The 13708-nt window shown below is 47.5% G+C and overlaps 1 protein-coding gene across 3 annotated transcripts in view; it reads left to right on the forward strand.

Annotated features, from left to right (window-relative positions):
- PLCD1 (phospholipase C delta 1) overlaps positions 1 to 13708 on the forward strand; it is a 49864-nt gene that overhangs the window by 7019 nt on the left and 29137 nt on the right. Inside the window, exons 1-2 of one of the 3 annotated variants that reach the window (XM_057365429.1) lie at positions 38 to 1206; positions 5869 to 6033. In XM_057365429.1, coding sequence (XP_057221412.1) covers positions 1107 to 1206; positions 5869 to 6033 — 265 coding nt within the window. In that variant the 5' untranslated portion in view covers positions 38 to 1106. Of the gene's footprint in view, positions 1 to 37; positions 1207 to 5868; positions 6034 to 13708 lie in introns of those variants that run through there. The other 2 variants (XM_057365430.1, XM_057365431.1) reach the window with 2 other exon arrangements.

Raw genomic sequence — 13708 nt, forward strand, 5'->3', positions numbered from 1 at the left:
AAAAATCTGTGACAAGGTGTGTATATAACTGGTGTTTTTCCCTTCAGAAAAGGTCATGGCTAGGGTAGAGATGGATTTTACTCCCAGCCATTGCCAGGACAATGGGGAATGGCCATGAGTTTCAGGAAAGGAAATTTATATGGGTCATAACAAACACATTCTTCACTGAGAACATCTAAGCTCTTGTACAGGGATCTAAATTGCCTTTGGAGTCTCTGTCCTTAGAGATATCCAAACTCACCTGAACAAGGCTACAAGCAACCAGATCTGCCTTTGAAGGTGACTCTGCTTTGAATGGCTGGTTGAACAAGAGAGCCCTAGAGGTTCATTTCAATCTGAATTGTTCTGTGATTCTGTGTAATCAGTGACTGGTTAAACCCTTGAGGGGGCTTATTCCTATAYCAGTGTGCAGGGTAAATCTGAATTRCAAGAATAAACCCAAAGCTATGCAGAAATGTGGGGTCAGTGACTCACCCAAGTCACACAGGAAATCGGTGGCAGAGAGACACTCTCCGGACTCTTAGGAAAATACTCTTCTGTTGGTGGAAAAGGAAGAGCGTTAAAACACAGTTTCCGAGCCTCTTTTGGGCCACATCTGCCCTGGCTCAGAGGGGTTTTAGGCACCGTCCTCAGCGCCTGTCAGTGGGAACAGCACGGAGCAGCGCWGCACAGAAGAGAAAGGGTGGAGCCAAGCTCGCTCCGATCCAGGATAAGCTGACAAACCCAAAGCACTGATTAGGAGCCACAAACAATATCTGGGACTTCTCCAGCCTCTGGAAACGATGCGTGAAATCCCACTGGCGTATGACCGGTGGAAAACTTGCTCCTTCTACCTGGGCAGCTGCCGGCGGGCTTCCTCGGCTTAATTTTGCATCCAGCGTGTGAAGCAGGAGGAGAGACTTCCCACAGTCCCACCCCCAGCTGGACTCTGCCCTCCCCTGCTTTCCTCCGCTCCCGCTGTCCCGTTGCCGGCGCTCGCTCCTTGGAGCCCCGTTTGACCCCGCGCCCGCCGGAGGCTCCTGGATGAGCAGGGATCCCTGCAGGGGTGGCGTGGCCCCCCAGCCCTCCCGACCGCCGGCGCCTCTCCCCGAGCCCCACACTGGATCATGCAGTGCATCCGAAGGCAGCCCAAGCGCACCGTGTCCCAGGAAAACATCCTACTGGAGCAGAGCCGTAGAGTGGCCGCGTTGAATGGCATCAGGCTGGGTAAGGGGCAGCTTGGGCAGAGCCTGGGCACTGGCAGCCGCTTTCTTTCTCTTGTGCCTGCACAGAGGCAGTGCTCCACCCTAAACTTGGGGGTTATTTTTAAATCCCCAAGGTTTCCTTTTGTTGCCTGTAACCGCACACCAGATGTGCGTACTGCTTCGTTGGAGGCATCAAAGAATGTGGGTAAAGGGTTGGCTCCCAAATCTCTTGCTGGGCTTTYTGAACTATCTCTGGTTGAGGGTGTTTGAGGAGGGCAGTGCCCTTCTCCTGCTCAGTTTTAGCCCTGCTCGGTGCTGCCTGTTGCTGTAAGAGCCCAGAGAACCATAAGAGTTTGTCGATGAAAGAGGAAACCCGGGAAGTTTCATAACTTGTGTGCTTGGCTATGAATTCATTGCTGGTTCCTGCTCTCTGGAGGCACAGCCCCGGTGGATGTGAGTCCCTTGATTCCTGTGTACACAGAGGGCGGATGGGACTGGGAAATAGCCACTCACCCACCCGAGTTCTTTAAATTTTACCAGAGAGGCTTTCTGCCCTTTTCAACCAGCAAACCTGAGTTAAGCCCGGTGTGTAAGCAGGTGGGAGGGGTACAACAGGCGGGAGAAGACTTGTTTTATAGCAACTGTAATTAAATTCTATCAGATCAGCAGATTTATGAGTGAACAGTGCAGCAATATGGATTATCACTGCCATCCTGACTATCTCCTCAGTGAACTTGAAGCCCAGCTCCTATGGTGGCAGCTCTTGTTTTATTGTGCTTCATGCTTGCTGTAAACCTGAGCTAGATAAGGCAAAGGTGAACATTTCTAATGTGYCAGTGTCTAATGCTTCCTAGAACAGTGTATTAACATGATGGTTATTGCAGTGCTATGTGTGCTTAAGGCACTCCTTCCTTGGCCAAACACAATTTTTGCTCTGAACATCACAGTGKGCTKAATGTATTCTGTTCAGAAAGTGTGTGATTGATTTGATGTTTTGCAAGGAGGGGGGTCCTGACCCTTGAAAGAGAATCTGGAATTTTGCATGCCAAGCATGTATTTGGTGTTTTACAGATGATGCTAAGCAAGGCACAGTCCTGCCACATGTTTCAGGCAGTATTTGCACATCTATTTCAGTGCAGTGATTGTGCTAAATGTTGTTATATAGTTGGGAATCAATATCCTTGTCCTGCTGCACAGATTTTTTAACTTTTAGATGGTGCATGTGTACAATGACTTTGGTTTCTTTTATACGAGTTTTCATTGCTGTGAGATGGAGTTGTGGACCACAAACTTCCTCAGTTTCAGGCTTTGAACAATCTGGTCTAGTGGAAGGTGTCCCTGTCAATAGCAGGGGGTGGAATGGGATGGCATGTAAGGCTCTTTCCAACACAAATCATTCCATAATTCTCTGTGGGGTTGTTAGGCAGAAATCCTCAGGTTTCTGCTGGGAAAAGGTAGGGTTTTTTTTTTTTTTTTTTTTCCTGGAAAGCAGTTCAAATAACCAGCCAAGAATAATGCCCCACTGACACACCAGGGGTGTGTTTGTGGTTCCTGTATGAGCAGATCAGAGTGTCTTACACTGCATCTCTGGCCTGACAAAATACTGTTTCAGGTAGGAATTCAGGAATTAAGTGACTCACCCAAGAAAAGAGTCTGTGCCAGKGCTTGGTTGGGCATGGGAGGCAGAACCTGAAGCACTGGCCCCTTCCCTGTCCGGTTTAGCTGTGTGAGCTTGGACTGCCAGAGACCCCAAGCAGCCTGACACAGGCTGTGCCCACCTGGTTAAGGGGATGTCCCTCCTTCCTCTGGGTCCTGCAGGCAGGACTTGGGGTCACCACTGACACAGGTCATCTCAGGGTGGCTGCTCTCTGTCTGAAAGGACCCCACATCAAGGGGATGTCAGAGCTGTTAGACACTCATGATCAGCCCTCTTGCCCTTTCCTGGCCAAACCTGCTGTCTCCTAGAGTGAAGCTCATCTCTGTCCGCTCCTTGGTTTCTCCCTCTGACCCTAACTCTGCCATCTTTAATCTTTGCCATGCTTTCACCACACACTGTCCCATTTCATCCCTCCCTCCTGCTCTTGCAAAGTCCAGTGTCCTCCTTTGCTATCATTTAACCTTTCCTGGTACTCAGGCACAGTGGCCAAGGATGAGTGAAAGGGCTGCTCCCACCCCATAGTTAGATCCTGGGAAGAAGAAGGGGAGTTTTGACCATGCTAATACACTGACTGAGCTGTGCTGGTGACAGGATGAAGGGCTCTGAGCTCCAGCTTGTGTCTGGACTGCATGGCCCAAGCCTGGAGGAGAGGAATCTGCCTTTGGCCACCATCTATGCCCAGCCAGATTTGTCTTCATTACATTGGTGCAGCTCTTTGGGATGTCCTGGTAGCAGGACACATTACAGATGCTGCACTCAGGGTGTGTGGAACAAAACCTGCCCTGGTTAAATGGATTTCTCAKTGCACACTCATGGACACAGACATCCAAAGGAATTGATGGTTTTCTGCTTTCCTCCTCATGTCACCCTAGGATGACATGTCCTCCTCCTAGTCCTGTGATGATGCCTTGAGTAGTTGGGATTTGTGAGCCTGGGAGCTGGGATAGAAATGTGGGTGAACAGGGTGAAGGGAGAGGTTGGTTTCCTCTCCAGGCACCCTGAGGAGAGCCCCGGGGATGTTGGTGTGGCTGGAGTCTGTGCTATCTTCTCTGCACTTGGAGGGCCTTTGCCTCAGAGCAGAAGCCAGCTCAGCACAGCCCAGGAGACCAAGAACCTGTGAAGCTGTTGTGGTGTCTGTCCTTCCTCCAGATGATCTGSCTCTTGTAAACCCCTGGGAATCCTGTCCCAGGTCCCTTAGCTGGGCTCAACTTTTCACCCTTTTGTGGTTTGCAGGAGACAGCTTTTTTTTTTTTTTTCCCCATGAATTTTTTTCTGAGGTTTTCAATGATGGAAGCATTAAAATTCCCTTCTTGGGAAACTCCAGATTGATCATGAGCTGAGAAGCCCAGGGGGTGCTGTAGCAGGGAAAGACAATTAACAAGATAGCTAATTTAATGTTGAGGAAGGAGAGAGGCCAAAAATCACCTTTGCAGGACCTCCAGCTTCTGATGCTCTCAACTCTGGATGTTTCAGCCCAGCTCAGCTCTGGGCTTGGTCCTTTGAAAAACCACTAAATGGTGTGAGTGGATCACAAAGTGGACACTGGGCACCCCTAATATTCATCTCTGATGTAAATCTTGGGCTTTGTCAACATGAAATGCTCTCTTTAGGCCAGTGTATCCCAGTGACAAACCCACAGTGCTGGTATTTGCTGCTGCCACCATGACACACCTTGGCGCTTTGCAGCACCTGATGCTTCAGTTTCCTRCATGGAATGTCAGGAGACTGGGAATTTGGCCACTGGGACCTCATGGTCTTGTTTTCCAGGCAGGCATCCTGGAAACCTCTTTGTTTTCCAGGCAGGCCTGAAGTTTGGTAGTTTATTATCTTGCTTTGTTTAAAAGCCAATGATTTAAAGTAGCAATCAGAGAAGACCCAACCCAGTGTCACAGGGGACATTGCAATAAAAATGTTTTTGTGAGACCCCACATTACATTTGTGTAGTACTGAGGAATTTCCCTCCAGGTGAGTGCCAGGTGACTGCAGGTGGCTGAGTGGTCACCTGCATTGTCAAGATGAGGTTGGAAAAGTTCCCTCTGAGTTGGGATGTGCATGGTCAGCGCTGCAGCATCTCTGAACCAGCCTCTCATGCTGCGTCACGGAACTGCAAGGTGCCTATTGCAGAAAGCCCAGCATGCGTTTCTCATGTTTCATGCTCTCACCCTCCTCAGCCCACACGCTTCAGATCTGTAATTAATGGTTGGTTTGAGGGACAGATTCCCCAAGGTATTTAGGCATGTGGAAGTCATGCCCTGTTGAGACATTCAAAACCGTGTAGAATGCCAAATCTACGTGGCATTGGCAGATTCTGTTGCCTCTCTAGATGTCACAAAAGCCTTCCTGAATCTAGGCTAAGTTGTGAAATCTGAAATTCCCACAACCAGAAGGTCTGGTTGTTATTACTTGACATTGCATTGGCCTTGTAGTGCAAGAAAGACAAAGACCTTTGGATGGTTGAGCAACGAGGAGAGCGTGGCTGCTGCTTACTGCTGCCTTACACGTGTGTTACTGCCTGTCATCAAACTTATCTCTCCTAACCTTCATCCGATCTGCAAAATTCCCATGTGGATAGGAAGGCACTGCTTGCCAGAGGARGAGAGAGATATCTTTGTGTATTCCTGTTTCCGCAAAGGAAATTTTGTTGCAGAATAGATTTGAAATCACTTGAAAGTTCCTGTCAGCATTCCAGTTACAAGTTATGCAACTTTCTTTTCTCTGCTTTTACTGTTCTGTTGTTGGTTTTGTTGTAGTTTTCTAATCCCAACAGTAGACTCTATTTGTTGGGAAGGAGATATTTTATCTTTGTAAAACACCTGACAATTATAACCCAAAGCCTTCAGACTCAATCTTAGAAACACAAAACCTCAGACGATTTTTGTGATCGTGAAGTGGCATGGAGGATTTCTGGGTCTCTCTGCTCTGCTCTGTTCTCCTCTCCTCCCCAGACCTGTCTGTCCTGTGGAAAACTCTCTAAGCATCATTTCCTGAGCTGTCTCTTAAAACATTACCACTTCTGTTTCTCTGCAGGCCTCAARGATGACAAGGACCTCAAGTTCCTCCTGAAGGGCAGCCAGCTGCTAAAAGTGAAGTCAAGCTCCTGGAGAAAGGAGCGGTTCTACAAGCTCCAGGAGGACTGCAAAACCATATGGCAGGAGTCAAAGAAGGTGYTGAGATCCCCTGAGTCACAGATCTGTGAGTAAAGTTTGCTTGGTCAGAGGTGCCTGGAGTGAGCCAGGACATTGCAGAGCAGGTCCTGCACACCTCCTGTGACACACAAACCAAGCCTGGGGACAGCCACGAGGAATCTGCCGTGTCAGGCATGGCCACATTGCCCAAGCTCCTGAGCTGCTGCCTCACATGGTTGTGGGGTGGGCTTGCTGGTCTCAGCAGCCCTTTCTGGCTCTTTTCCTCCACAAATTGTCCAGATCACTCAGGTGTCTGAGCTCTAATGCTTGGTGTGAGACATGGTGGGAGCATCTGTGGTGTGGTGTGGTGTGTGGCCGTTGCTGCTTTCCTGCCTGCAGCCCCTGGGAAAACTGGCATTTAACCCTCACAAGGGAGCTGCAGAGACGTGGAAATCCAAGGGCTGACAGGAGGTGTTTCTGGGATGGAAAGCCTATTATCATCCTTATCTTGGAAACCCAGGATCTGCCCTATTATAAAAATTCCAGATATTACAATCACCATTATATGGCACAGGAAAAGCTCTTCTGTGCCAGCAGCACCGAGCTTGGCACTGTAMTTGGGACCCCAATTGAATCAATTGTGCAGTCAAAATGAGATCACACAGGGTGTGTGTCTGTTTATAGCTGTTCTTTCTTTTAATTTCATATTATTCTGACATCTTTCTCCATATTTGCTGACAATTTTTCACTGATCATTGTGGTCTTTTAAGTCCAGGAGATAAATTAGTAACGCAGAATATGTTTTATGGCATGTTGAAATGTGTTAATTACATAATTTTTTTTAAAAGATCACAATTAACTAAATGAAAGGTGTGTCTTCCAAATTWCTGTCCCCCCCGCCCCGCAAGCAGTGATAACATTTTCAGTAGGAGGAGTGAAGTAACAAGGTAAAATATGTTTGGCTTGTAACCCTGACAGCCACACTCTTCCCACATGRCCTTGGGCACCTTATTTAACCTCTCTGTGCATCCTTCTGCATGCATTTTATTTCTCCTCTAACTGTAAAAGCTTTGAATCATTGCATCACAGAATGGTTTGGGCTGAAAGGAACATTAAAGATCATCCAGTTCCTACTCCCTGCCATGGACAGGGACACCTCCCACTACCCCAGATTGATCCAAGCCCCATCCAGCCTGACCTCGAACATTTCCAAGAATGGGGCATCTGCAGCTTCCCTGGATAACCCTGATGCCAGTGTCTTGCCACCCTCTGAATAAAAAAATTCTTTCTGACATCTAATTTAAATTATCTCCATTTTTAGTTTAAAACTGTTCCCCCTTGTCTATCGCTGTCTGTCCATGTAAAAAGTCCCTCCCCCTCCTTTTTTTCTAAGCCCCCTTATACAGAGAAAGGCTGCAGTGAGACCTCCCCTGAGCCTTTGGGTTGGAGGCTGTCCCTTCCTGGGTGTTTGGATGCCCAGCCTGGCAGGGTTCTGAGCTCAGCTGGGCTCCTCAGGTCTCCCAGTGCAATAACCCATCACATCAACAACAAACACAGAGTCCTCAGTGAATGTTTGCTCCCTGGGAACTCCTGCTCTGCTGAGCTCTGTCCCATATCAAACCAGTCCTTTCCCTGATAATATATATCTTGCTATATAGAATATATCTTGCGAATATATCTTGCTTGAATACAAATAAAGACACGAGTTGAGAAGAATGACTTTCAGATCTCCCTTTCCTGTGCTCTGAGGCAGCAGTTTCCAAATTAATGGGTCTGAGAGCACCTACGGCAACAGTGCTGACCCCACCTAGTGCTTGGAAGTAAATGGGAAGGGATCCTTCTGCTCTGGCTCCAGGGACMTTGATGTTTGCCTGGAGGAGCCCTGTTGGATCCATGGCTGTGGCAGTGGCATGGAGAGGGGGTACAACTGTGACTATTTTATGAAAAAGAGTGAGATGGAATCCTTTGAGCTGGGCACTGGGCACAGGCTGGGGGTGTGTCTGCCTGGGTGTGGCTTTACAGCGCTCAGGATACCCTTTGGTAACTGGGCACAGCCAGCATTGCCACACTGCTGGAGACAGCCAGTGCCACCATGGGCAGGAGAGCCTGCTGTGCCCTGGGAGTGCCCTCAGTGACACGTGGAGATGGAGTAATGTTACCTCATGGATCACGGCACGTGTGTGCTCTGTGACACTCCATGCAGGCACACCTTTCCCAGAGAAAGATTATTATTGTTATTATTTTTTCTTTGTTATTAGGATAACAGTAATTAGGGGAGGCAAAGTTKTTCCTTGCAGCTCTGTGAAAGCAAACTCTGGCCAGTCTCTGGCCAGACTGGCTTTGCATCTGCACWCCTGTCTGGCTGTGGGAGCTGCCTGCTGCTGGGACAGGCTGTGTCCCACATGCTCGGGGGAGGATAAGAGCCTGTGGTGCCAGGCTCCAGTAGGGTTGGAGGGACACCTCGGGGCTGCTTTCAAGAGGTGCTCGTTGCCCTTYTCTTTTATAGATCCTCTGAGACTTYCCATTTCAGARTTTTCAGAGTGATTGCTGTGTTTGAGTTTCATTCTGGAGCTTTTCACTTCACCAGGCTGCTTTGGGTCCAGGTACAGAGCAGATTACCCCAGCTCCTGTTGTGTCCTCTGGCAGGCTCTGTCACYAYGGTTGCCTGCTCTTTTGATCCAGCRTGAAGGAAGAGTGAAAGATCATGACTGGAGACCCAAAATCAGGGACTTCAGGGCGAGTCTCCCCAAAGAGTCCCCTTTCCTTGTTAACWGACACTGTCCTTGCTCTCCAGGACAAAGCCTTTCTAAAGCTGCAGATAAGCTCCCTTTTCAGAATGGAAAAAAGAATGAGCAGAATGGAARCTTGGAGGTTTAGCAGCAGGTCTAATCTTATCTGCAGCATTACTGACAGCRATGGATGCACCTCGGAGGAGCAAAGTCTGAGTAGTCTAAGGGTTATGTTTTTGTTTGGATAATTTCTTGTTATTCCTGTTGGTGTTCTTGTGACCATGTGCAAAAGCTATTTGTAAACCATTGTGTGGTGGAGTCTGGTAGATAAAACTTGAGAACTGCCAAGGTTAGACAGGAGAACCTCAGATGTTTGAAGTTCAAAAAAACCCCTCATATCAGGGTTGTCACAGGAACAGATGTTGCCTGGATCAGACACACAGGGTACAATCAGTACCTTCCTCTGTTGTCTTTATTTTAAACAACTGAGAGTTTAGATTGGATGCTGAATTCATAGCTGTGTTACCCACAGGACTCTGGGGATGAGCTGTCCTTCCAGAATGGTTTCTATGCAGGTAGAACATAATCCATTTTTTCCTTATTGTCAATAATTCCTTATTTTTCAGTATGTTCCATTTAGGCCCAAGGGAACATATCAGTTTTTTTTTTTTTCTTCCCAAAAACCCTTGAAGCAGCTCAAGTCAGTTTTCCAACAAGTATTTTCTGCTCTGGGTGTACTCTCTGGTTGCCTCCAGCAGAAACACAGGTATGCTGGGCAAAAGGGCTGCACAAAAGCACCTCTAAAAACCCATTTTTCACCACAGCCTGCTCCATCCTGTGTCTGAGCTACCACCAGGCCCACAAACACTGCTGCTCTCATTATCTTAACTGGTGTGTAGGGGGGCCATGGGAGGGGGGATGCTTCTTTCCCCCATGAGGCTTTTACAGCACTTTCTCCCTGGTCTCTAAAAACAGAGTTAAAGTGGCAGGATTAACAGTTTTGGGGCAAAGAAAAGATTTGTGCAAGGGAGCTGGAAAACAGTTCATTCTGAGGCAATTCACTCCTGAGCATCACTGTGGTGTGAGGGAGGAGGACCAAAGAGGGCAGAGGGATTTGGCTGCAGGAGCAGCAGCCTGTCAGTAGCACTGTCTCATTTAGCTGTGGTCAAATATCAGATCTTATCTAGGTGAAAAAAAAAAAAAAGCAAAAAGACATTTGCTGCTTTCAGTGAAATTGATTTTTGAAAGTATTTTCTTAAACCAGCTGTAATCCCTGGTGTGAGCTCACTTAAGCCAGACTCAATCCCTTTAAAAACTGTCTCAACTCAGGGATTTGTAGGAATGGTTGAAAACTTTCCAGTGAATCATCCTTTTGAGTARTTGGTGGAGAAACAGAATATTCAGAGGCAGGAGGAAAAGGCTGAACGAGTCAATTAGGTTTAGGGGTGCTACAGTGGAGCCTCAGAGATGGTGCTTTGGTACCTCCTGCACTCTGCCTCTCCCAAAGGCTCAGGGAGGTGACGTCTTCCATGACAGCTGTGAATGAGTTTCACACATCGAACCAGGGATGAGTCACTGGGGCTGCGTCGTTTAGTCATGAGCAGTGAAGTCAAAAGAGAACTTCAGGAGTTGTAGATGAAATATATCAATTTCTAGCCAAAAGCTTTACATAAAAACTACTATTGTTAGAATTCTTTTTTTTTCTGTATTTTGGTTAAAATGATCAGTTTTGGGAGGTGAGCTAAATTCAGTTACACTAGTGAGTGTTGCAAGTGATGATTATATTATTACTTAAGGTCATGAAATTGGTATTTTGATCTGAGTAGTTATTCTCACTATTAAAAATTCACAGAATTAGTTCCAATTTCTCTGACCTCTGGCACAGTTACAGGATATTTTTGCTTGGTTTAAACATAGTACAAAAGCTTTGTGTTTATAGCCTAGTACCAGTGTTCAGCAAAAAACTTTCTCCTTTGCTTTTGGCTTGCTGTGAAATTTATGAATGTACTTAAAAAGCCATGCAATGAACATATMATACTACTTTTGTGGAAGAATAAATTATTGTCTCCATTGAATTACTGTCCTTGCTTGCAGAAGAACAGGAAGGATGTAATACTGCTCTGTGCTTGCTCTAGTCAAGAAGTGAAAGCTTGAAATTGTTCCTGATAAGTGTCTAAAGTCAACAGAAACTCTCAGCAACCTGYGTGCACACAGCAGGTAGCTGGCTGCACCGACAGCTTCCTTCTGCAGTTTCTTTAGGAATCACTGCTTTCGTGGTCAGGCATGTATTTGTCCCTGGAAAAATATTTGCTGATGCGAATGTGTTATGCAAGGCAGCCGTCAGCTGTGAAAACAAAACCGTCCGTCTGTGGGTCTCATTAGTTTTTATCAAAATCGCCCAAGCCATAAAACACGTCATTTCAGATGCAGAGCTGCCTGTTTCTTCGATTGAGCTTTGAATCAGGCCACCGCGGGCGTCGCTGGGACAATGTTCATCACAGGCAACGCGCTGACAAATATTGACCTTATTCTCCATAGCATATGTTAAATGCAAAGGCAGAACTGTGGAGAGCCTCAGATCCAAATTTAGCGGTGCTGTGATGGCAGGAGAACTAAGAACTGGTYGCCAAAATAATTTTGCAGGGCCCTGGTTGTGTGGAAGGAATGTAAATAGAGATCACTCTATTTGCATCAATACCCCAGGTTGTGATGGGTTGACAGAAAGGCTGGGTAAAGACCTTACGTTAAAAGGTATTTCCAGATGATCTGCAAAATTGCATGTGCACACACACCAGCGAGGAGGGCAGACTGCTGTGCAGCAGATCTTGAGTTAGAACAACCTGCTGAGCATATTGGAGGAGGGGGAGTGGAGAAGAGAATGGATGAGGAATCAGCAGCTGGGAGCTGCCRTAATTCACACACAGGGAGATGAAAGAACACGGCCAGCAGGGCTAAGGAGGCACAGCACAGTGGGGCTCGTGCTGARCCCACCCGTGAGTCATTATGTTAGAGCATCCCTCAGGGATGAGGGTGAYGGATAACCTTTGGTATTCCCAGCCCAGGGAGCTGACAGTGCCRCAGCTCCCGCTGCTTACAAAGGTCCTGATCCCAACTGTGTTTGGCTGTTAGCATCAACCACCCCTGGTGAAATCAAAATCAGCTGAATGGCTCTTCCAGGGTGAAACCAAAACCAGAAGCAGCACACGGGGCACGCTCAGCATGTTGTGAAATCCATGTAGTGTCTCTGCAGGATGGTCCTGGGGTCAGGTAGCAGCTTTCATCTGTTGCTGACGAGATGCTACGCCGAGGCGCAGCTGGTGAGGGTCTGGCCTCATGCAGGATGGTGTGCCAGCTCTGTATGGCTGAGCACGTTTCTCATCTGCATTTCTTGACAGTAAACAGAAGTGACTTACTGAGCCAATTAGAGTGGGATGGAGTAATTCGATGTGACTGAATGCCACATTTCACAGATCGCCTGGTAATGATGGGGGCTAGGATAGGGAAAGGATCTGTGGAGCTTGTCCCCCACAGTGAAAAGCTGCCCCCCTTCGCTAATGAGTAACTCGAGGAAGGCTGTTTTGGCAGTGCCCATACAGTGACCCTCCTCTCCCACTCCATCAGCAAAGGCACAAAAAAAGAGAAACACCTGTCAGTCCTTGTCCTTCACATGCTCAGTACTTTGTAGGAGGTGCGGGTTCAGTTTCTTATTTTCTCTCTTGACAAATACTCTTGACAAAATGTCTCATTTCACAGGGCTGCCTGTCAAACAGGAGGAAAACAAAGGGATTGTGCTCTGCCTCTGTTCCTCCTTTCCCTGTATTCCTTAGAATTACCAAAGAGTTTACTGTTCATGCTTCCAGCACAGTCTGGACAATTGTGGAACAGTGATGAGAGAAGAGATGGAGAGCCAGGGCTCATCTCCCAGACAAGTGCTCTCATCATTAGGAACATTGTCAGGCTCATCCTTTTGGCTTTTCTACACCAAAATCATAGAGTGCCTTGGGTTGGAAGGGACCTTAAAGATCATCCAGTTGATTTCCTTTAAGAGGTGTTCCTTCTGCATGAGGAGATGAGCTTGCAAGTGTAACAGCAAGCTCCCTGAAAGCCACGAAGAGATAAATCCAAATCAAAAGAACTCCCAAAAGATACATATTGGTTGCTTGAAAACATCATGGCTGTCCAAACTGGCTCATGAATCCTGAGGGCCTGAGTCATCCCTTCCTGCTGATACCATGGGTAAAAGAGGAAAAGGGCACTGGACTGAAAATCAGCAAGGGAGACATACAAGAGTGGGATCCAGTGATGAAAACTGAAAGGAGGGTTGGAAAGAAAGTTCTCAGCATCTCCCTGAGAGTAGTTCAGACAGCAGGAATCTCACTGGCTCCAGAGAGCGCTGCTGTATGTCCGTGTCAGTGGGGAGCCTTTGGCTGTCCRAGCAGCATCCCCAGCCGCCAGGAAGGCTGACCAGGATGTAACCTGTGTGAGTGGGTGTCTGGAGGCCAGGAAGCACACAGGGCTCCTTGTGCTGTGCGTCATGTTTGGGCTCTGTACAAACCACCTCTTCAGCAGACGCAAACACTCCCAAGTAGATGCAAACTTTCCGGATTCTCTTCTGCTTGTGGTTATCTCCCCGCTGTGGCGTGATGGGGAAGGAGCAGGGAGGCTGCAGGGAGATGTGATTGATGGGTGTTTGCTGCGAGTGTTCCTCTGCTGGGAAATGCCCCTGTGCCCCYGTTGTTTTTGATTTCTCCTYGCAGATAGCTCARCTGAACACACAGTTAGATTGGGACYGCTAATAGAGTGTGCTCGCTGTCTGGGAGCAGCTGATAAAGTACTCATGCTGGGTTAAGATTTTCCAGAAAAGAGATAACTTTAGCAGATGGCTTGGGCTGAGTCCTTTGGCTTCAGCTTTTTTATTGATAGATGAAAACAGTACACACGACCAAGCTATGGAAAGCTATAAAAAGTGTCCTTCCTTACCCTGCTTTTTTAACAGTTCCTGTGGTGATAGTT

The sequence above is a fragment of the Malurus melanocephalus genome, unplaced genomic scaffold (genome assembly GCF_030028575.1).
Source record: "Malurus melanocephalus ecotype Western Australia unplaced genomic scaffold, MMel_1.1 scaffold_52, whole genome shotgun sequence".
Taxonomy (NCBI): Eukaryota; Metazoa; Chordata; class Aves; order Passeriformes; family Maluridae; genus Malurus; species Malurus melanocephalus.